The 21,692-nt window shown below is 40.2% G+C and overlaps 1 protein-coding gene across 5 annotated transcripts; it reads right to left on the reverse strand.

The window, feature by feature from the left end:
• Positions 1–405: 405 nt before the first annotated feature.
• slc12a8 (solute carrier family 12 member 8) lies at positions 406–21,591 on the reverse strand. 5 transcript variants are annotated; one of them, XM_061841433.1, is made up of 15 exons: positions 21,344–21,591; positions 20,643–20,792; positions 19,847–19,984; positions 18,688–18,879; positions 18,352–18,583; positions 6,557–6,670; positions 6,379–6,466; positions 5,064–5,151; positions 4,311–4,457; positions 2,533–2,610; positions 2,052–2,439; positions 1,764–1,861; positions 1,569–1,686; positions 952–1,012; positions 406–847 (listed from the first exon to the last, which is right to left on the reverse strand). In XM_061841433.1, exons 2-15 carry the CDS (start codon positions 20,778–20,780, stop codon positions 682–684), a joined length of 2,046 nt encoding a protein of 681 aa, XP_061697417.1. In that variant the 5' UTR covers positions 20,781–20,792; positions 21,344–21,591; the 3' UTR covers positions 406–681. The 5 variants fall into 5 exon arrangements, with proteins under 5 accessions (XP_061697417.1, XP_061697415.1, XP_061697416.1 ...); XM_061841431.1 differs by having other exon boundaries at positions 2,052–2,610; positions 20,643–20,786; XM_061841432.1 differs by having other exon boundaries at positions 2,052–2,610; positions 19,847–19,981.
• Between the last annotated feature and the right edge of the window lie 101 nt (positions 21,592–21,692).

The following is a 21,692-nucleotide window of genomic DNA, read 5'->3' on the forward strand; positions in this document are numbered from 1 at the left end:
TCTATGGGACCGTCTGCCTTGCGACTGACTGGCGACCAGTTCAGGATGTCTTCAACCTTTCGCCCAAAATAAGCTGGGAAGGGCTCCAGCGTGTGTGTGTGTGGGAGTGGGAAATGGACTGTTTGTGTGACCAATCAGACAGTAAATTCATCCTCCCAATGCCAGGAGTCAGAATGGGAATAGCCAAAGTTTTGGTCAGTCGACGGCCCTCTCTACCAACTCTGTTGAACCACAAGAAAGTGCAGTAGAAATGTCGTAGCTCTCACAACGAATCCACTCAGACGTCACTTTCAAGTAACCCTCACAGCATCTGGGGACTCGATGTGACATGCCATGTTTTGTTTCCAATTCTCATCACAACCCCGTTAAAAACAACAAACGAGCAAGAATTGTAAACATGCAGTATAACTTTCCAGATCAGTTTATTCATTTCTGCTGTAAACAACTTGAACAATGGAAATACAATCTTACATTATATTCTTCTGTAAAGAAACTCAAAGTACATGAGGATAAAATTGTACTTTAGCTCGATTAAACTTTTATGACAAAATCTGACATACGCACCATCACTCGCAGTTAATCACTCGCACGCACGCACACACACACTTCTGTGTCACTTTCCAATAGCCACTGCTGGAAAAACTAACAATCACATTTACAGTAACACAGGCTGTGCTTGCGTCACCCATGTGGCGGTTGTACCATCTCATCTCTATTGATGAACGATGATTGGTGGTAGCGGTTGCGAGACGCAAAGTCAGCATTTTCCTCAGTCAGCTGCTTAGTTTTCAGGCCGACCCCCGACAGAGATGGTGTCACTACGATCTCATCACTGGGAGAGGCTCTCCTGGCACAAAGACAAGATTGTGTCACTCATTTTCAAATTCAACGCTGAAGCAATATCTAAATAAAAATCACACATAAATTACATACAAGGAAGTAAGAAAATACCTGCAAATGCTGTTTAATGTTGATTTGAGCCACATGACAAAACTAAACCGAGCCGCCACACCTAAAAATATTAGTACAAGAACAAGAAATTACTCCAACCTGTTTAATTAAATAATATAACCATGTTTTAGCTACATCTTAGTGGCACAGCTGCAGGAAGTGTTGCTGACATCAGATCAAGCATCTGTGGCATAAACACTAAACACAAAGTAGCACAAAAATTGTGCGCTGCTTCCGGACAATCGAAAGTGATCTGAGACTCCGAGAAAGCTTCCATTTTCGGAAAATTCAGCCCCGGCAGCTGCCATACTGAACCCAACTAAAAGCACCGTCTCAGCGTATAAAATCAATTGATATTACATCACAGAATATAGTCATCAAAGTGGAATGTGACTTATAAAATAGGGGCCTTTCTTTTGTTAAGCCGAGATGGGATGAGCTCAGTGTAAAATGAAGAAACTAAAACTAGGACCATGGACATGAAATACCTAAAATCTGTTCTTTTTTCCCCATGTTTACTTCATACTTGTAGAGCTTCTCTGTTTAGGCAATGGTAACTACAGCAAATTAAGCACTTGCACATCCATGACTTTTTTTTTTTTAAATGAGGAAGTCACCTCTGTGTAGTCCAGGGCTGGTTTTACCAATGTAGAAGAAAAGCAGCAGGGCAACGATTATGTTTGCTAGTGCGTAAACCCACTGAATAACAAACATGATCAACAAGGAGCTCATTGCCTAAAAGAGAATAAATAGAGAAATATTATTAAATGACATCATTCAGGCAGAAGATATAATGTTTGTGTACAACTCACTCCTATAAGAGCTATCCAGTGGTTGCTAAACTTTGCATAGATGGAGTCGGGCAAACGTTTGAATTCTAAGTCCTTCTGCTCTGCTCTATCTCCTGTGACTGAAAGGTTAAGAGATAATGCTGAATTGAAAGAAAACACAATTAGTGCTATCATTCTCTAATCTACACATTTCTAATGACATCATTTCAAACACAAATAAAAGTTAGACATTTCCAAACTCAGACATTGACCAACATCCAGATATGGACTATGCTTGACATCCACAGTACTATTTATAGTGTGAAGCACCTGTGCAGTGAGGCCCAGTAGATGGATCTTTTTCATCATGACAGGTTTGAGTTTGCCCCAATTCAGGTGCTTCCTGAGGCTGAGATTGATCATCTGCAAACACACTGCTGCTCAGCTCCAACCCAAAACTGTCCATTAGCTTCTTCTTGGTTTTCTTGGTTGTGCACCTTCCTTTTAAGATTTTATCAGGTCCAGAAAGTCCATAGGAGGTTGAAGGAAAGATCCGATCCATGTCCTTGGTGAACTCGATCAAAGTGCCTTTCCTCTGTGGACTTTCTCCTCCGCTGCCATAGTCAGGAGCAGTGGCCTCAATCAGAGGCTTGGAAGTCTGTCTGGTGAATCTCCGCTGGGTACTTCCGGCTTGGATGCTCTTGTCTTTGTTCTTCAACTGGAAGGTCATGACCACACAGAAGTAGGAGTAGTCAATAAAGATGTAGGTGAGCAAGAAGTTGATGGTGACGACTGGTGCCAGCACGTTGACCTGGCCAATGAAAATGAAGGCCACGCTCAGCAGGCTGGTCAGACAGATCGCTGCCACGGGAGTCTTGTTAGGGCCTTTCTGTTGGACAGTTTCACACAGTGCTAAGTCACAACATGCCAGGACTTACAAACACCACTGGCTCTACTTCACAGGTGTCAAACATGAGGCCCGTGGGGCAGATCTGGCTGGCCATGTGATTTTATATGACCAGAAATGGCAAATAATCTCTCTCAAAATCTGTGATTCTTGTGAAAATATGTCCCAAAATTTCTAATTGTCACAAATGAGAATATTGAGATAATATAAGCATTTTTGTGTGACCAAACCTGAACAAAACCCGTGACCCCTGATTTCTGATTCCAAGAGTAGTTCATAAATTCTGCGTGTAAATATGATGAGGCGATTAAGGATTTCTATGGTTTCACAGTCTTAACGGCTCTCAGGGGGAAACCGTAACGACAATGCGGCCCGCGACAAAAATGAGTTTGACACGCCTGCTCTACTTGCTCACGATCCGTCAAAGCACCGCTGCATATCAAAATCTTCAGCCCCTATAGGTCATCAAAGATGTTGGGCCTTCCTGTGTACCTGTAACTGTTTTTCGCTGGGTAGTCTAGTTGGCAAAAAGAAGCATTTTATTTGGACATTCTAAATTGGCTGGCTCTGGGTGTGATTGGTTCTCTAAATGTAATCTGCAACCGACTGCCAACCTGCAGTCCAGGGTGTAACCAGTCTCTCATCCAAAGTCAGCTGAGATGGCTCCAGCTTTTCTAAACAGGATAAGGGGTATATTAAATGGATGGATGGAGTGCATCAATAACAAAAAATGGTTTGTAAATGCATAGATTGCCTTTTACAAGTTTTATGACACAACTTGTTAACTAGCATGCTTTCCCTTCCTAGGTCCTATCGGCCGGTTACATGAGCGTCGCTGTGTGCCTGGCAGATGTCCAGAGCACACAGTGGAGCAGAGTCCAGCCTGTCGCCCTTCCTGCGTTTGTTCTGAACCTTTGATTTGGGCCAAGATGTCTCGGGCCTCATTCCAGCCCACTGAGAGAAGTTAGACACTGCTGCCAGTCTGAGGAAAAGTGGGGGTGAATGGGGTCAGGATGTCATCAGGACTCTGTGTCTGTGCATGTAGAGTGAGAAAGTCTAAGGTGTGGAGCAGTCTGTCCCCTCACTTTTATGATGTGGAGTCCATGGTCTATAATTAGTGAGTTTTTCTTTAGGAGTCCACACACCAACCCTCCAATAGATTCGGGGTCGACACACTTATTTTGTTTGTCCACTGAGAGGAATTTCACAAATGGGCCAGTATACATAATGTCACGATTTAATTTTAGCTCTGATATGAGCACACTTTGGTACGCCTTAAACCTGCACCGATTTGCCAATCAACAGGAGTGCACCACCACAAAGCAGAGCCCAGTTATTTATGTGATTATACAAACATGAGACATATCACATTCAACTACCAGTCAGGGTTGAAAATTGAAACATTGTGAGATGCAACCAGAGCTTTTGCCCGATTAGATAGAAATACTACATTGTTACAAATATCTTCTGGACTATACTACAGTAATTAAAGCAACACTATTTTCAGCAGTAATCTGGTTACCTGGGTAATCAGTAACAGTATACTGAATAACAGGATCTGAATAAACCAATTACACATTATTCCAATTTATTGGTCTTAGTAAGGTAATTTTTTTAGGTGTTTTGGAATCGCAGCTATGGTCAGATGATGCTTTACGTATAGCACCATTGTTCCAACCTACCCCTTTTCTCAGAAAGTCCAGTGCAGGAATGACCCTCTCTTGGGCGATGCACTGCAGGATCCTGGGCGCTCCATACAAGCCGCCCATGCAGGAAGCCAGGGAGGAGACGTAAAGCCCAAGCAGAAACAGGAAACCCACCAAGGAGACCTGAAGGAAGAGCGAAAACAAACAGAATCTGGAAGAGGATGGGGTGGGGTGTGAGCTACACCCAGTTCAGTTCCGCTGTAGTCAGACTAAAAAAAAAAAAAAAACGGCAAGCTCTGACCCCCGGATGAACAAGTCAAGGTTAATGAGTCAGTTAGTGATGAATTTAACTTTAGTCACTACTGAGGCCTGCATTATGTCACACAGTATTTATGTAGTAATAGGCTGGTTGCATGCATTTGAAATACTCTTCACAACAAGGTTGAATTTGAAATACACAAATGTTTTAAGCTGCTGTTGGGTGATTTAATAAAGTAAGTCTTTGAAGGGAAATAGCATCTCAGAAGGACAATTTCAATGGGAGATGATTATGTGGAATGATGCCTTGCATGTGACAGTGTATAAAATAAAACTGGCAGATAGTGTAAACAGGTTTTCAGGGAGTTAGTTTTTCTACTGAGGTTTTCAGAATAAGTGGTTTAATTTTGTATTTTATAAGGTCACCCATGTTTAAAATAAAATAAAAAAAAAAAGAGTCAATTTATAGTCACGATAACACAGGTATTTGTTTAAACGGAATCTCTCATCTCTGCATTGTAGGGTTGTTACCTTTTCTGCTATCAAGAAGTCATAGCGCAGAGCTTCTCTACTGCATATGGCCCCAAGGAGGAAGACAAAGACCAGATACAGGAACCACCTGTGGGTCACCAACAGTGTACAACACTTTATTCTACAACTAGTTTTTTGTTTATTTGTTTTTTCTCTGTAACAGTATGTGTCCCCATTTGTGGGAGTACATTTTAAAACATTATCATGAGTAAAAGTTAAAGAAACAATATGAGTGAGCATTCCTTCCAACATAATGGCAGTCACATGTTGTCAAAAGTGAGGACACATTGCGCTGATGGCGATACCCATGGTTGAGATTTGTAAAGAAATCTTATGAACATAATTTTCCCCTTCCAGATACACCTAATAGAAACTTTGCTAAATGTACATCATGTACTGCATAGATGCATTTAATTAATTGTGATGAGATTTCCTGTTTGAAATTTGTGCAAAATGTTTTATTTCCACATATTATTGGGGTCAATATTACTGACGTGGCTTAGGTGTCCTAATCAGAATAACTGTATCATTATGAAAATGCAACAGAATAATGGAACTCAGGTCTTATGAGTGTACAAACATCAGTACAAAGATAAATCTCTTAAAATGCATTTTTTTTTTCCCCCATCAGATTTGGTTTCATTGAATATGTGTGATTTCATCACACACACACAGCGCTCTGTTAAGTACAGTATGTCCAATAAGTTGTTAAACGATACTAAATACAAATATTCTTACAGTTTTCCCATTCAAAACAAGTTATTTGAAATAATGAGTAATTTTCATCATGTACTATTACTCAATTGTCATGACCAGATTTTGTCTGTCTTCAGTCAATGCTTAAACAGTGGAGTAGTTAGAATAAATATTTTTCATTTGGTAATTTTATTTCATCAATTAAAGTGTGTTGTTGGATGTTGACGAGCTCATTATTCCCCTCGGTCATAGTAAAATGTCAATTGATATAAAAATCTCTAAATCTGTCCGACCTGTCAGCAAGCTCATATACTTCAAATTTCTCTTAGTTTCCTCATTGTCTGCTTGGAGCAAACTAATACTTTTTGTTTTGCAAAAGTGACAACGTTCTCCCAGTTTGCATTTACAATGTAATACAATATAAATGAGGTTCAAAAGAATTGCTTATTTTTTTGATCGGCGTAAATGTCAAAGTCTTAAAAGCGGCTTATGGAGATACTGTCTCACTAACATCAGTTAACAATTCAGGGGAGAACCTGTACTCTCTCTATTCAGATTATTATTATTATTATTTTGTATTTTACAGCATGCGTGTGGGCGTATGTGTTTATCATCATACGAGGTGAAAACAGCTGCCAGTGTTCCCAAAGGGATGCTGTGTTCGGCCCGCTGCAGGTCTGAGCTCATGTTGAAGCCTGACATAACACCTACAACACACACAGGAATGAAAACAACATTAAAGGTCTATTGTCTGGTCTAGGGTTATACTTTAACAATCAATGAGCAGGCAGACTCACCTGTAGCAGCAGGGAAGAAGACCCCGAAGACCGTGAAGAAATTTTCTCCTGGGCTGTAATCAGGAAGTGTGTTGCGGCTCAGCAGATCAACAGAATAACCAATGAAACCATGCGCTAAAAGAGGAGGTCGCACAACACAAAGCCCATCATTATTGAATGTTATGGCATGAGGACCAGCTTTTATGTCCAAATACAACAGTTTTATCCTCTGACCTACCAATATAGTTGACAGGACATATTTGAAAACACTTGTAGCACTGGTTATCATTTCTATTCAGCCATTATTGTTGCACAGCTTACCCGGTGCAGTAAAATCGATGACAAAATTTAGTTGAAAGGAACCGATGCATTGAGGTAACTTGCCCAGCTAAACAATTCAATATTGACAAAGAAATCACCCATCAACATTTGAAGAGCTTCAGTTAAGTTTGAGACATGGAAAATTTGCTTCCTGAGCTACCGCGAACATATCACTCAAATAGCATTTACATTTACAGGCTGCATGCTTTGACATAGAACATTGATCTCTGAAAGACCGAGTGAACATTGTGCCCTGTAGTGCACTCAAAAGGACATGTGCATTGATTTGACTTTTGACCTACCTTAACTACATAGGCCAACTTGTGTTTGATATTATTCGAGAGAGTTCTTGATTGGATATACTGTACAGTCATTAAAATTCATCGAAATAAAAAATGTCCAATAAGAAATCACAACAGGCTGATAACTCCTACCCCCAACATGTGTCTTAACTTTAAAACTTGTTAGTGATTGTCTAAATTGCACAGGGATAGATTGTTCTGCATTGCTGGAGGCCGTTTATTGACTCTGAAGTGCTTTGCCAACACCGGACATTTCCCCCTTGATTATCTTGCGATGGGAAAGAATGTGTTCTCTCAGATTAATGACATGTTTATCCAAAAGGAAGTAACCACCCTTTTCAGAAGCTGTGTGGCTTCCAAGTTTAAAAAAAAAAAAAAAAAAAAAGCAGCATGAACGTTTTTCTTTTGTTTCAAAAGGACAACACAAACCCAAAACAGCTGGATACAGAGGTTATAAAGTGCATGTAACCCAGAACAGGAATTTCAGGAGAACATGAAAAAAAAAAAAGAGTACAGTAGAAGACCCAAGTCTAGTCCATTGTGTGCCCATGTGACACCACCCCCTATGCAAATAATCAATTGCAAAATCTAACACAGTTAGTGTGCACGACACATTAACACTCCGCCCTGACTACAAATTTACACCTCTGCCTTTGTTTCATTTCAAATATGGACTGAAAAGATACTGTATTTATACTGTGCCTAAAGAAGGAAAGTGCAGAGATTACCTCATTTGTTTGTAGGAGAAAAAAAAGATTATACAGCCCTTGCGATAACTGATACAATGTACATGGTGATATTGTAAACGATCGAGGAGGTTTTAAGGTGAATGTTTCCTGCCAATTCAAGATTAACATAAGCATTTAAGAAACTCATTTAACTTATTTAATTTGGATTGTTTTTTGGACTGACTACAACTATTTTTTCATAAAGAAAGACTAACATTCATGTTGACAAAATAGAAAAAAAAATCCAAAGAACTCTCTCCTATGTTAGACACATTTGACCGCTCTCAACATATTAAGATTCAAAATTACACTCAAGGTCCCATCTTAGACCCGGCCATCTCTAAAGATGTTGAAATTCTATTAATTGAGATTCGCGATATGGCTTTTTCTGACCATTTTTGTGTATTGTTTGTATTACAGATTCTTCACCTGGAAAATCTTATGAATGCTGTTGCTCCTGTTAAAACTAAGACCATCTTGAGGCACCGTGGTGGAACACAATGATGGTCAGGAGCTCTATAAATCAGTGTGGTAAAGCAGAATGTGAGTGGGGGAAAAAATAAGGTCCAAATTGACTATGGCCTCTACAAAGTCTTTGCAATTTAACCAACAGCAACACTTTTCGAAAATTATCAGTAAGAACTTCAACAATACTCGAATTCTACTTTCTGGAGTTGAGAAGATCACCCCGCTCTCCTCCTGAATCAGATAGCTCCAGAACTTGTAATAGCTGATAAATGCAATGGGTTTGCCTGTTATTTAGTGGGGGAAAAAAATCCATCAGGTTAAATATCAGCACAAATCAGCAAAATAATACTACATCTGAGCCCACATAGGGAAAACTCCATTACCATGTCAGAATTTGATACAGTTGACCAAAAAATTGTAGAGAAAATGGTTCAGCAGCAAAATCCATTAACAAGCTGTCTTGACTCAATACAATCTGACTTTTTCAAAACTATTGTGAATTCTGTGCTAGCTCATTTGCAGCAAACAAATGCTCACTTCAGTCTGGCGAGTTTCCTAAAGCTCTTAAAGTAGCCGCTGTTAAGCCTTTTCTTAAAAAAAAAAAAAAAAAAAAAAACACCATTGAATGCTTCCATGTTAGCAAGCTGTAGACCTCGTGCACGTGACGTCACCATTTTCACGCCGCCATATTGCCGGTCAAAGAGAGCTGCTTGACAATGTGGGAGACATTAAACCGGAGGAGGTTATTTACAATACCAGAGACCTGTTGTGCTGTTGGTTGTCACAACAGACGAGACAGATATTCAAAGAGGTCATTCTATAGCATACCAGTTAAAAAGATCGATGGATTTCGGCAATTAAACGTCATGGCTGGTGCACAACCAAATACACATGCCTGTGTAGCGATCACTTCATTTCAGGTAGGAATTATTCTTACTCTCAAATGACGAGGTATTTATAATGCCAAATTGACTCATTTGAGAACAATGCATATTTAAAAAAAGTCTAGCAGAGGTTTAGAGGTGTGTGTGTGTCTGTGCACAACCAAATACACACGTCTGTGGAGCGATCACTTCATTTCAGGTAGGTATTATTCTTAATCTTAAATGATGAAGTATTTATAGTGCCAAATTGACTCATTTGAGAACAATGCATATTTTTTAAAAAAAGTCTATCGCAGAGGTTTAGAGGTGTGTGTGTGTGTGTGTGTGTGTGTGTGAGTGTGTGCGCGCGCGCGTGTGGCCGCAATACGCTTCATTGTACCGAGGAGCTGACTGCCCGTCCTCTTTTTTTCCCCCCAATGATAGTTAATGAATGCGGTTAGTGTAAAACCAGGGGTCATTTATTTATATATATATTTTTTGAATACCAGCTGAAAAGACCAAAATGATTGACGGACTTCGGCAATTAAACATGATGGGCCCAACCAAATACACACGCCCGTGTAGCAATCATTTCATTTTAGGTAGGAATTATTCTTCTCAATCACAAATTACCAAGAAGTATTTATAACACCGAATTGACTCATTTGAGAACAATGCGTATTTAAAAAAAGAAAATAAACCATCTGTCGCAGAGAGGTTTACGGAGATTAACGTGTGGCAGCAATCGCTTCCGTGTACATCTTGTTTTCAATCATGGTTAATGAATGAGAGTTTGTGTAAAACCAGGGGTCATTTATTTAAATATTGGTATTTGTATTGAAAAAATCTGAGTGGCTCCATCACTATGTGGGATTTATTCTTGATTGAGAACAGATCCAGCAACGACGTATTTGTATGCGTTCAGACTTCTATACGCTTTCAAACTTTTCCGTGTAAATCTCGACGACTTACTCACAAGATCCATGTGCAGATCCGGGTGTCCAAGACAAGCGGAAGCAAATTAACAGTCCAAGTTCTTATCAGCGAAAACATCGACTTCGGCATTAAACATGGGTCCTCTCTGCCAAGTGTGACTCATTTTTCCACGTACTTTCGTGACGGTATCAGACAAGACTCTGGGGGTCGTGCTACAAGACGTCTTTTTGTTTCGTCTCAACGAACTTAGCATTGAACAATCCTTTGTTTGACTGTGTGACGGTCTGAGCGCTCCCGGTGCTGAAAAGTCTCCTTGTTATTAATACGCATGCACGTATATTTTGTAAACTTCCGGCCAGTCTGAAACATCCCCATCCATGCTTCAACATGTTCTATTTGACAAATTGTCGCCAAGTGTTCATGTTCGCTATGGACGTCTCAGAAAGACGAACACAGCAAACGTACATGTGTATTTTTTTTTTTTAAATCGACTTTAATTTTAAGGTTTGGTTAGAGTTAGGATGTAACGTATGTTAACTCCCTCTATGTAGAAGAAAGGGAAATATGAGACCACGGGATTTCCCAGGAAGAGTCTGCTACATACCCAGAGTTCCCCTGTTAGTTGTTAGTAACGCATGCACGTTAATCACAAGGAGACTTTTCAGGACGGGGGAGCGCTCAGACCGTCACACCAGCAAAATGGCCAGTCACATGATTTCAGTGACATAGGTGCAAAAGTTCTTTAGAGCCATCTTGAATCTCCCTTGCAGTGCCAAGATTGTTGAGAAGCCCCCCCCCCAATCAACCTAGCAATTTCTTGAAACTAAATTAACTTTTTGATCAATCAGGTTTCTGAACTAATCACAGTACAGAATCTGGTAAATGATATACAGTGAAGAAAATAAGTATTTGAACACCCTGCTATATTGCAAGTACTCCCACCTAGAAATCATGGAGGGATCTGAAATTTTCGTCGTAGGTGCATCTCCACTGTGAGAGAGATAATCTTAAAAGAAAAATCCAGAAATCACAATGTATGATTTTTTTTAATGATTTATTTGTGCGATACAGCAGCAAATAAGTATTTGAATACCTGAGAAAACCAATGTTAATATTTGGTACAGTAGCCTTTGTTTGCAAATACAGAGGTCAAACGTTTCCTGTAGTTTTCCCACCAGGTTTGCACACACTATAGGAGGGATTTTGGCCCACTCCTCCACACAGATCTCTATATCAGACAGGTTTCTGGAATGTCGCTGAGAAACACAGAGTTTCAGCTCCCTCCAAAGATTTTCTATTGGGTTTAAGTCTGGGGACTGGCTAGGCCACGCCAGAACCTTGATATGCTTCTTACGGAGCCACTCCTTGGTTTTCCTTGCGGTGTGCTTCGGGTCATTGTCATGTTGAAAGACCCAACCACAACTCATCTTCAATGCTCTGACTGAGGAGGGATAGAGGGTGTTCCCCAAACCCTAACCCTAATACATGGCCGCAATCATCCTCTCCTTAATACAGTGCAGTCATCCTGCCCCATGTGCAGAAAAACACCCCCAAAGCATGATGCTACCACCCCCATGCTTCACAGTAGGGATGATGTTCTTGGGATGGAACATCATTCGTCTTCCTCCAAACACAGTTAGTGGAATTAAGACCAGCAAGTTCCATTTTGGTCTCATCTGACCACAAAACCTTCTGCCATGACTCCTCTGTATTATCCAAATGGACAGCCCTTGACATGTGCGAGTTTAAGCAGGGGAACCTTCCATGCCATGCATGATTTCAAACCATGATGTCTTAGTGTATTACCAACAGTCTCCTTGGAACGGTGGTCCCAGCTCTTTTCAGGTCATTGACCAAGTCCTGTCGTATTGTCCTGGGCCGATTCCTCACCCTTCTAAGGCTCATTGAGAGCCCACGAGGTGATATCTTGCATGGGGCTCCACTCCGATTGAGATTGACAGTCATGTTTAGCTTCTTTCATTTTCTAATGATTCCTCCAACAGTGGACCTTTTTCCACCAAGCTGCTTGGTAATTTCTCCGTAGCCCTTTCCAGCCATGTGGCGTTGTAGAATTTTGTCTCTGGTGTCTATGGCCAGCTCTTTGGTCTTGGCCACGTTACAAGATTGAGTCTTACTGATTTTATGGGGTAGACAGGTGTCTTTATGCGGCTAACGACCACACACATGTGCATCTGATTCAGGATAATGCGTGAAGTGGAGGTGGACTTTTAAAGGCGGACAAAACAGGTCTTTGAGGGTCACAATTCTAGCTGATAGACAGGTGTTCAAATACTTATTTGCAGCTGTATCACACAAATAAATCGTTTAAAAAAAAAAAAAAATCATACATTGTGATTTCTGGATTTTTCTTTTAAGATTATCTCTCTCTCACAGTGGACATGCACCTTACAATGAAAATTTCAGACCCCTCCATGATTTCCAAGTGGGAGAACTTGCAATATAGCAGGGTGTTCGAATACTTAATTTTTTATTATATATATATATATATACACACACACACACACACAGTTTTTTTTTCTCTCATACATTTTTGCAGTGAGATTGACACATTACCTTCCACCTACCTTGGCTATGTACTTGGCACTGTAAGGTTGAACACTGACTCATTATAGGTGTAAATATTGGTCTTTTCTGCCTTTTACCATCTGGAGGACACATCCAGAGTGAAGGCTTGCATGTGTCAAGCAGACTAGAAGAAGCTGCAGCTCATTCAGAATGCTACAGCTCCGGTTCTAACCAGAACAAAGAGGTCAGAGCATATAACTCCGATTCTAAAGTCTTTACACTAGATTCCAGTCAGATTTAGAATAGATTTAAAGCTATGGTGTTGGTCTATAAATCAGTAAATGGTTTTGGTCCTGAATACATGAAAGAAATAGCATTTAGCTATTATACTGCACACAAATAGAATAAATTGCCAACAGAAACAATATCTGCCCCAAGTGAATGTTTTTGAATCCAGGTTAAAAAAAAAAAAAAAGTTATCATGCTTATGTATTTTGACTTTTCAATTATATTCCCTGCACTAAATAATGTTCTAATTGTACTTTTCTTTTAAACTTACTTTTGATATTTTTACGTGTTTTAAATAGTTTTTTCTTTGAATTTAATTGCTTTTAATTATGTAAGCCACACTGAGTTACCTTATGTATGAAATGCACAATACAAATAATTAGCTTTGCTTTATTTAATCGAACACCAGGCTGATTTCAATGCAAGAAGCCATGACTTACAACCTGTGTATGGGGTGGCAACAGGTGGATTTACAGGTTTGTTGTACCTTTTGGCATCTCATGGAATAACGTTTATTGCGGTCATGTTTCTGCCGTGGATAAACAAAAATACCATAGAATTAACAAATTATCATTTTCCAGCAAATTAAGTGAAATTTCATCGTTTTCCACAGCAACCCTGGTGAGTTCTCATGACATTACTGTCCCAAGAAACACAGGGAAATAAATCACTGCTGTAGAGGAGTAGTTCGGCATCAGGCTAAACTGTTTCTTTTGTTACACAGCATTTGTCTAAACTGAAAAGTCTCACCCCGTAATTGCATCTATGTAGGCAAACAATTTTAATATTTAAAAAATATTAATTCATTTGTGGGCGGCACCGTGGTTCAGCTGGAAAGCGTTGGCCTCACAGTTCTGAGGTGCCAGGTTCAATCCCGGACCCGCCTGTGTGGAGTTTGCATGTTCTCCCGATGCCTGCATGGGTTTTCTACGGGCACTACTGTTTCCTCCCATGTCCCCAAAAATTGTGAGTCCGACTGTTTGTCTTAAAGTGCCCTGCGATTGGCTGACAACCACTGGGATTGGCTCCAGCACTTCCGTGACCCTCGTGAGGATAACCATCTTAGAAAAATGGATGGGTGGATAATTCATTTGTTCAGCTACACAAAAAGGTCCATTCCCTATTTTGTGTATAGTGACTTCATTGGTGGTGGTCAGAGACTCCTGTTCTGCGGTCTGATGAATGTTGAAATGCAACTAGAACAGTGAACTCCTTCCATATGGTGTGAGGAAGACTGCATAAGAATAGAATGGGGGCTCCTCTCTGTGTTTAGAATTCCTTTGATACACACTGGAATGCAGATTACATGTGTCTGAGGCCTCTCCCTCTGCCTGAACTCTTTGTCACCCAAATTCACCCGCATCATCAGGCTGTGAGGTTACAGCGGCAAGGCAGGTCCCACTGAGATGACTGTCAGCTGCACATTAGTGAGGAGCACAGAGACCAATGCCCGTAGTGAGGGTACGGGCTGGCCTTTCATATGAACTCCAGCATTCTTTGTCATTTTGGAAATATGTGGGTGAGTCTGGTTAACACCCTAAAGCTGTGGCCCTAGAACCACATTATATCTTCCTTCGGGGAAAAGTCTTCAGCTGCACGCAACGGCTTTGCTTGCATCATAATGAGTGTGTTGTGGTCAAAGTTGATGTGGTTGCGGTTGCACAGACAATAACTTGGCACTTTTGGTGCATTCAAAGAGTCAACATGAATTACAATTGTGAAATCTTCCTCCCATCGGGCATGACAAAGCCCTGATCTATTCAAACATTTCTAAAGACATTACATTCAGCCGCAGTTGATATAAGCAAGGAAACAAACTGAACTGGTGTGGATTTCCACAGAAATGGGGACAAACCAGTGAAGTGTGCATGTGGTGTACGACTAACAAAGTAATCATTGGACCTCAAATAGTCTTACTGGTGCCAAAATTATTACATCATTCACAACAGTAAAATTGACTAAACCCAACCATATCAAGAATTTGCATTAACGTCACAACATATTAAGATTATACCTTAAAGTTTTCATACAATTTACCACTTCACTTCTGGTGGCAAACAGCGACCACTGACCACAGAGGCTTCTCTTTCTCCAGGATGTAAGTGAGTCCTGAGTGAGTGAAGCCTAATCTATGCAGTTCCAACCAGCTCAGGGACCTGCTGGCCACGTGCCAACCATGAGGTCACCCCAACACACAGCCCTTAACTTCAAAAACCTGGGCATGATTATTTTAGGTAGTAGTTCAGTATTAGAATATATAATCTGTTGATCTGCGCAAAATTAGTTTTAAGATGCGATCGCCATACAGTTGCATTGCAGAATTTTTTTTTGAGACACAGAATATTTTTATGATCGGAAACAAATTGACTTCTGACATACCTCTATCTCTTCCTACTGGACAGGATATGGATAATCAGTCAGAACAGGAAATTCTACTTCCTGTAAACCAACCACAAAAGTGGATCGACTAAAACAAAAGCCTTCATAATATTGAAATACCAAATACATAAAACTGCAGTGAAAAAAAGTACATAAAAGCAAAAAATTATTTGGACTTCAAAATACATAATTACAGTAATCTCAAATGTCCTGAAAATGAATCATGAACAGTGGCTATGTAGATGGTAGTAGAGTGACACCTGCTGGACTAATCAGATCAAGGTCAACAGTGACACCATTTGGAGAATACTGTATAGTAGTAGTCCCTTTAAACCAGTGGTCTCAAACTGGCAGCCTGCGAGATAATTTTTTGTGGCCCCCTCCTTAATATGAAAATTTAATGTGAGTATGGCCTTCGAGTTTTACATGAATGGCACTTTTACGGTGCTGTGTGCAAAGCCAACCAGTCATAGTGGGGTATATGGCTCTCGGATACATGCAAGCAGAGAAATATTTTTCTGAATGAAAATTACAGCAGCGTTGCCTTGTAGCGTTTTACTATTAGTTTTGTACACAACTTGTTGACAAGCATCTTTATCTTTTTTCATTCATTCATTTTCCGAGCCACTTATGCTCACCAGGGTCGCAGTGGTGCCTGCCCCAATCCCAGGTACCATTGGGCAAGAGGTGGGGTACACTCTGAACTGGTTGCCAGCCAATCGCAGGGCACATAGAAACAGACAACAGTCGCACTCAAGGGCAAGAGTCCGTAATGGACCTTTCTGATGGCACTCTTAAGCTTCGCCTCCTTACTCATGTCCCACAAGCTTCCAAATTGGCGACTGAACAGAACATGTCTGAAGTAGATTCTCTATTGCGTATTCCAGATAATATTGCGGTGTGTTTTTTTTCCCCAAATTCGTCAGACTTGTCCAAAAGAGTATATAAAAAGCATAAAACATGATGCACTTCATTCAGTACGCCAGTGATACACTAACAAAGTGAAGGTTGTTGTTCTGCAATGTATAAAGCACTGATAATAATTAATTCAAACTCAGAGAAGATACTTCTCCCTCACTTACCTTCAAACATACAGCCTTGTGTTTGTTGCTATTGTTCTCATTTAGTTGTATGTGCGCTCTTTCGCAAGCCTTAATCTATCGTAGACACTTCGTCAACTGTGTTTTATGCTTTGGAAAATGAATCAACAGGGCCCCTTGTATCCTAGCAGGGTATCTTTCATCAGAATTGCACGTTCCCCAAGCGCATCTGAGGACCATTTTCTTCGTAACATTAACTTTTCCACACTCGCCCGACTGACAACCAGCATTGCTTGTGGGACAATAGGGAGAGAGCGGCGTATCAAACCAGGGTTTAAGACAATGGGGCTATCTGATTGGCTATTATTGTACGAGTGATTGACAGGTCAGAAAGGTCCGTTAATGCATGTTTTGGGGGATTTCGATAGAAACCGGAGTGCCCAGAAAAAAAAAAAAAAACCCTTAGGCACGGGGAGAACATGCAAACTCCACACAGGCGGGGGTGGGATTTGAATCCCAGACGTCAGAGATGTGAGCCCAACGGTCCAACCAGTTGCACCACCATGCTCCCTCCTAGTTTATCTTCATGTGTTTTCCTTTTTTTTTTTTGAAAGATGTTTGAGAATATTGAATTTTCTTTTAATATGTAATTGAAATTTGCCGTGAGTGCATGTGCGCCAAGGCTACGGCCCAGCCTGAGCCGGTCGCTGCCTCCAGTGGCCCTGAGGTAAATTGAGTTTGAGACTGCAGATTTAAACTAAGATAACTTGTTATACAGCAGGAAAAGCTCTGAAAAAATAATGAAAAGTAGTCGATTGATCTATTCAAATAGAATTTAAAAAAAAAAAAAAAAAAATCTTTAAAACACACCTGAGAGGATTTCTTGCAAATTGAGTTTATCAATGCTAATCCTGTCGTACCTTGTGCTGTTACTAAAGTGTACAGTGCCATGAAAAAGTATTCACTCCCTTCCTGATTTCAGTTCTTTTTTGCATATAGATCACACACACAGAGGTTTCAAATTATCAATTTTTTTTAATATCACTCAGAGACAACCCAGGGAAATACAAAATTCCGTTTTCAAATGACATTTTAATTTATTAAGGCACACACACCCAAAAAAATCCAAACCTTTTTGACCCTATGAAAAAGGAAATCTTGAGGATTATCAAGATGATTTTGGCAAATGTGAGACAAGCCTTTGTATTCTTTGCTGAGGGCAGGGTTTTTTGCCTGGGAACTCTTCAATGCTTACCAGTTTTGGTCAGTGTCTTTTTTATGGTAGAGTCATGAACACTGACCTTAGCCAGATCTGCAGGTCCATCCATGTTGTTAGAGGTTCTTTTGTGACCTGGAAGAGTCGTTGTCACACTCTAGGAATCATTTTTGTCTGTCGTCCATGCCTGGGAAGGTTTGGCACCCAGTTTTCTCCATTTGTGGATAATGGCTCTGACAGTCGCAAAGCTTTGGAAATGGCTTTGGAACCTTTTCCAGACTGATGCATTTAAATCACTTTTTTCTCTCATTTCTTCTTGAATTTCTTTGGATCGTGGCATGATGTAACTGATTCGTGAGATCTTGTGGCCTACTTATCGTTCTCCGACAGTTTCTGTCGGTATGGTGGTAATCAGGTTTGGGTGTGGCCTGTGCAATTGAACTCACCTTTCCCAAATTGGGATTTGTGGTTAGTGTGGTTAGTTATGGTGACTTTGTGATTTGGGGGGGCAAATTAGTTGTTAACAGAAGATGAGAAAGGTTTGGATTTTCTTTCGTCCCTTAATAAATTGAATTGTCATTTCAAAACTGCATTTTGCATTTCATTGGGGTTGTCTCTGAGCAATATTAAAATTGGTTTGAGGATTTGAAACCTTTGTGCAAACCTGTGCAAAAAAAAAAAAAAAAGAAACGGGGGGGGGCGCGCAAATACCTTTTCACGGCACTGTAGATACATGACTGTTGTCTCACCAGTGTCAAGGTGCGTGAAGGTGCCAATGACAAAGTCCAGTGTGGAAATGGCTAGCACTGCCAGCAACAGCAGTTGGAGTCGCATAATCCACTTGACACCAGCCAGATTGATTCCTAGAAGGGCAAGCAATACTGCAGCTGACATGCCTCGCACTGCCCACTCGCTCTGAAGAGCCAGCAGTTCTGCCACAGACTCAGAAAAGCCTGTGATGTACATGGCACCAGCGACACACTGTGGCGGATGACAGGCAATGTGGTCAGATTTACTCAAATTGACTTTCGTGAAAAAAAAAAAAAAAAAAAAAAAAAATGTGTGAATCCACATCTGTGACTCACCTGTCCAAACACATAGAGGAGGCCTACAGTGCCCCCTACCCTGCCCCCAAGGACTGTGGAGATCATGGAGTACACACCTCCACTTCCCACCCCACAGTACTCAGACACTCCAATCCCAGACATTACTGCAACCAAAGCAAAGAGAACCACCATGGAGACCAGGACCATCCCAAGCAGGACACCTGTGTTGCCCTGAAAGATAGTTTAACCGTCGCTGTAACACCAAATATATACCGGTACATACCAGATTTCTTTAAATAGTGGGTTGGGGCTTAATAACTCAATGACTTACAAATTAGATATTGAGACACTGGACACTTTTTGTGAGAAAATACAGTACACAACTAAAGCTAAGCTTTGTTTAGTTCTAATTTTTCCACTGTCAACACAAAAAAGGCAAAGGTCACAAGATAACACCTATAAGAAATCCCTTTTGCCCATAGAGTCAGTCTTTCCTTTTCCTGTCAATTTGAATTATGGGGGATCTACATATAAATAGGTAACAGTGTACACTCCTTTTCAACTAGCTTTATATCATTGTGTGGATGGTTATAAGCTCATGACATTGTTTAATTTTTCATGTGTTTTTGAATTCTGGAGGGCCGATGTTTGCAATGCATTTTGTGACTTGAAAGGCTGAAAGAACAAAAGTCCTTTATGAACTCCAGAGCAGTTTGTCTTCCACTGTCATAGAGAACTTTATGACGTAATTAGGAGAAAGTGGAATATTGAGTCGAGCAAAAAGAACATTATCTTTTGATGGTAGGAGATAAAGTTGGAGGATAGAGAATGCAGAACTTTCTCACAGGTTTTGTACAAAGAACTTCAAGTATGGATTAAGTGAACAAAGACTAGTAGTACTATCTTTCCAGTAGTGTTGTGCTTACAGATACCTGTGCATTCTCGCCGCAACAAAATCTCATGAGCTCAATCTTTACCTCTACCTGTCTCCTGTTTTATAGTCATTTTTCGTCTCTGTTAAAGCTATTCGCTAATCAATCTAGAACATGGGCAACCATGACAAAATCCCCCCCAAAAAGTTATGAGTCCAAGTGCCACAATATACTCTGAATATTTTTTTTCAACTTCAGAAGCATTCAAATTCTGAGGTTTAAACTGTAGTACTACTACTAGTAGTAGTAGTATAACGTGTACTCACCACTAAGTAGCCAGTACGGAGGAACAAAACAACACCAAAGATGTTAATCATGCACGTAGTGAAGACACCATCCCAGGTTCCAAAGAGTAGTGGCTCCCACACAAAGATTTTGATTCTCCACCATGGCTGACTGGACTGCTGAGAGCCATGGATGGAGAAACATTACAATTTTGACTGTGACAATCATGAATAAATCATGAGACTGCAGACCAATACTAAAATGTGTATTTAAAATATAATTTGTTCATCGAGTGATTTTATCTTCAAGCAACTAAAATCCTAAATCTTTTTGTTTTACCCCCCCTTTTTTTTTTATTCAAGCAGGTGGCTAACATAAGAATAATGAAATGTCAACATTGACTACTACAAAGTGAAGGCTTGAAGTGTATTTGCACAATGGGCGAAGGGTTTTAATAAAACAAATGCAAGCAGATGTTGATTTACTAGTAAAACCTCTCCATCCTCTGTCATAAAACTGGTCGTCTTTGCCAAGACTAATTTTTTGACTTAATTATGAGAAATATCTGTCATGTAACAAAATCTGGCCTTAAATGCCAGAATGAATATGCGGTACACTGATGAAAGATTCACCTACATACATACCTACTTTGTGTGTAACCTCAGCTATTTGATGAAAACAGTTTAAACTACTAATTTCTATGGAGTCGACGGTTTTGTAAATTTATCGGGGTGATTAGTTTTTTTGTTTCCTGTATTCTTATCTACAGATGAAAAGAAAAAAAAAGAGCTCTGCGTGTAAAACAAAGAAAACCAAAGTGAAATAGTCTGATTTTACCTGGGCATCCTCATGGAACAGATCATGCTCATGAGGGTTTGTGCTGCTTGAATTTCCCCCCTTCAGCAGGCCTGTCCCATCTCCATCTCCCTCCTGATTACAGGCGTGCACTGTCCATCCCACTGGTAAAGATACCATTGCAACCTGCAACTTAACAAGTAAGTGAACACTACAAGGTTATAGGTGAATGCATACAGGTACTCACTCATATTAAAAACATTTTTCATATTTTTTATTGCTCTGGTAGCAAGCAAAAAACGCTTATGTGACGTAGATCCTTGAACAATAGTGGCAGGGGAGGAGAAACTGATTAAATATTAAAACTCAAGTGTGTTCACTAACTGTGTTTCGAACACAGCTAAACGGGGACGACATGCTAATTAGTATAGAATGGAAACAAGGATGACAACTGCTTGCTTCAATCGATTTTTACTCAGTTTTATTTATTTATTTTTTAACTTAAACTACTTAAGACTTTTCGGTAGTATTTTGTTATCCACACTTCGCTTTTATATTCGACAACTACAGTACTGCATTTTGTTATTCAACAAGTACTTCTGGTGAGCATTTTGGATTTTGGAAGTTGTAATTTGCTACTCCGATTAGAAAAGGGAAAAATACTAAACGGCGCGACGTCAGAAAACGTGATTTCAGATCAGTAATGTGAGATGAAAAGTTGTTTACCCTACTTAAAAACTCACCTTCCACTAATTAGTCCATGATGGGGATAAAAAGACAAACGTTTCCATGGTCCGGCCGTGTAAATGAAGGCCACAAAAAATAGGAAGGACGAGGTGGGCAGCAGGTCGCCAGCTGTACTGAATGTTATCTTACTTTGTTTGCAGGGTGTTGCTGCTTTGCACAATGAGCCGCCGTTTGTTTTAGCAATAAATCTAGCAACTAAGGCTTGCCAACAACGATCACAGCTGAAAAGAGGCACATACGTGGTCTTATCGCTCCCCCCCCCAATATAAAATAATTTTATGAATAAAGCCAATACGGCATTGCAAATTATTCATCTCATTTAGTACAATGGTAAATTTCAGCAGA

The sequence above is a fragment of the Syngnathoides biaculeatus genome, chromosome 14 (assembly GCF_019802595.1).
Source record: "Syngnathoides biaculeatus isolate LvHL_M chromosome 14, ASM1980259v1, whole genome shotgun sequence".
NCBI lineage: Eukaryota > Metazoa > Chordata > Actinopteri > Syngnathiformes > Syngnathidae > Syngnathoides > Syngnathoides biaculeatus.

Coding starts and splice junctions, on each gene's coding strand:
- slc12a8 (XM_061841431.1), bottom strand. CDS start 20,780: ATGGTATCTTTACCAGTGGGATGGACAGTGCACGCCTGTAATCAGGAG. Junction 18,584..18,687: donor TCCTCTATGTGTTTGGACAG/GTGAGTCACAGA, acceptor CATCCGCCACAG/TGTGTCGCTGGTGCCATGTA. Junction 5,152..6,378: donor CTGGCAGCTGTTTTCACCTC/GTATGATGATAA, acceptor GGTGACCCACAG/GTGGTTCCTGTATCTGGTCT.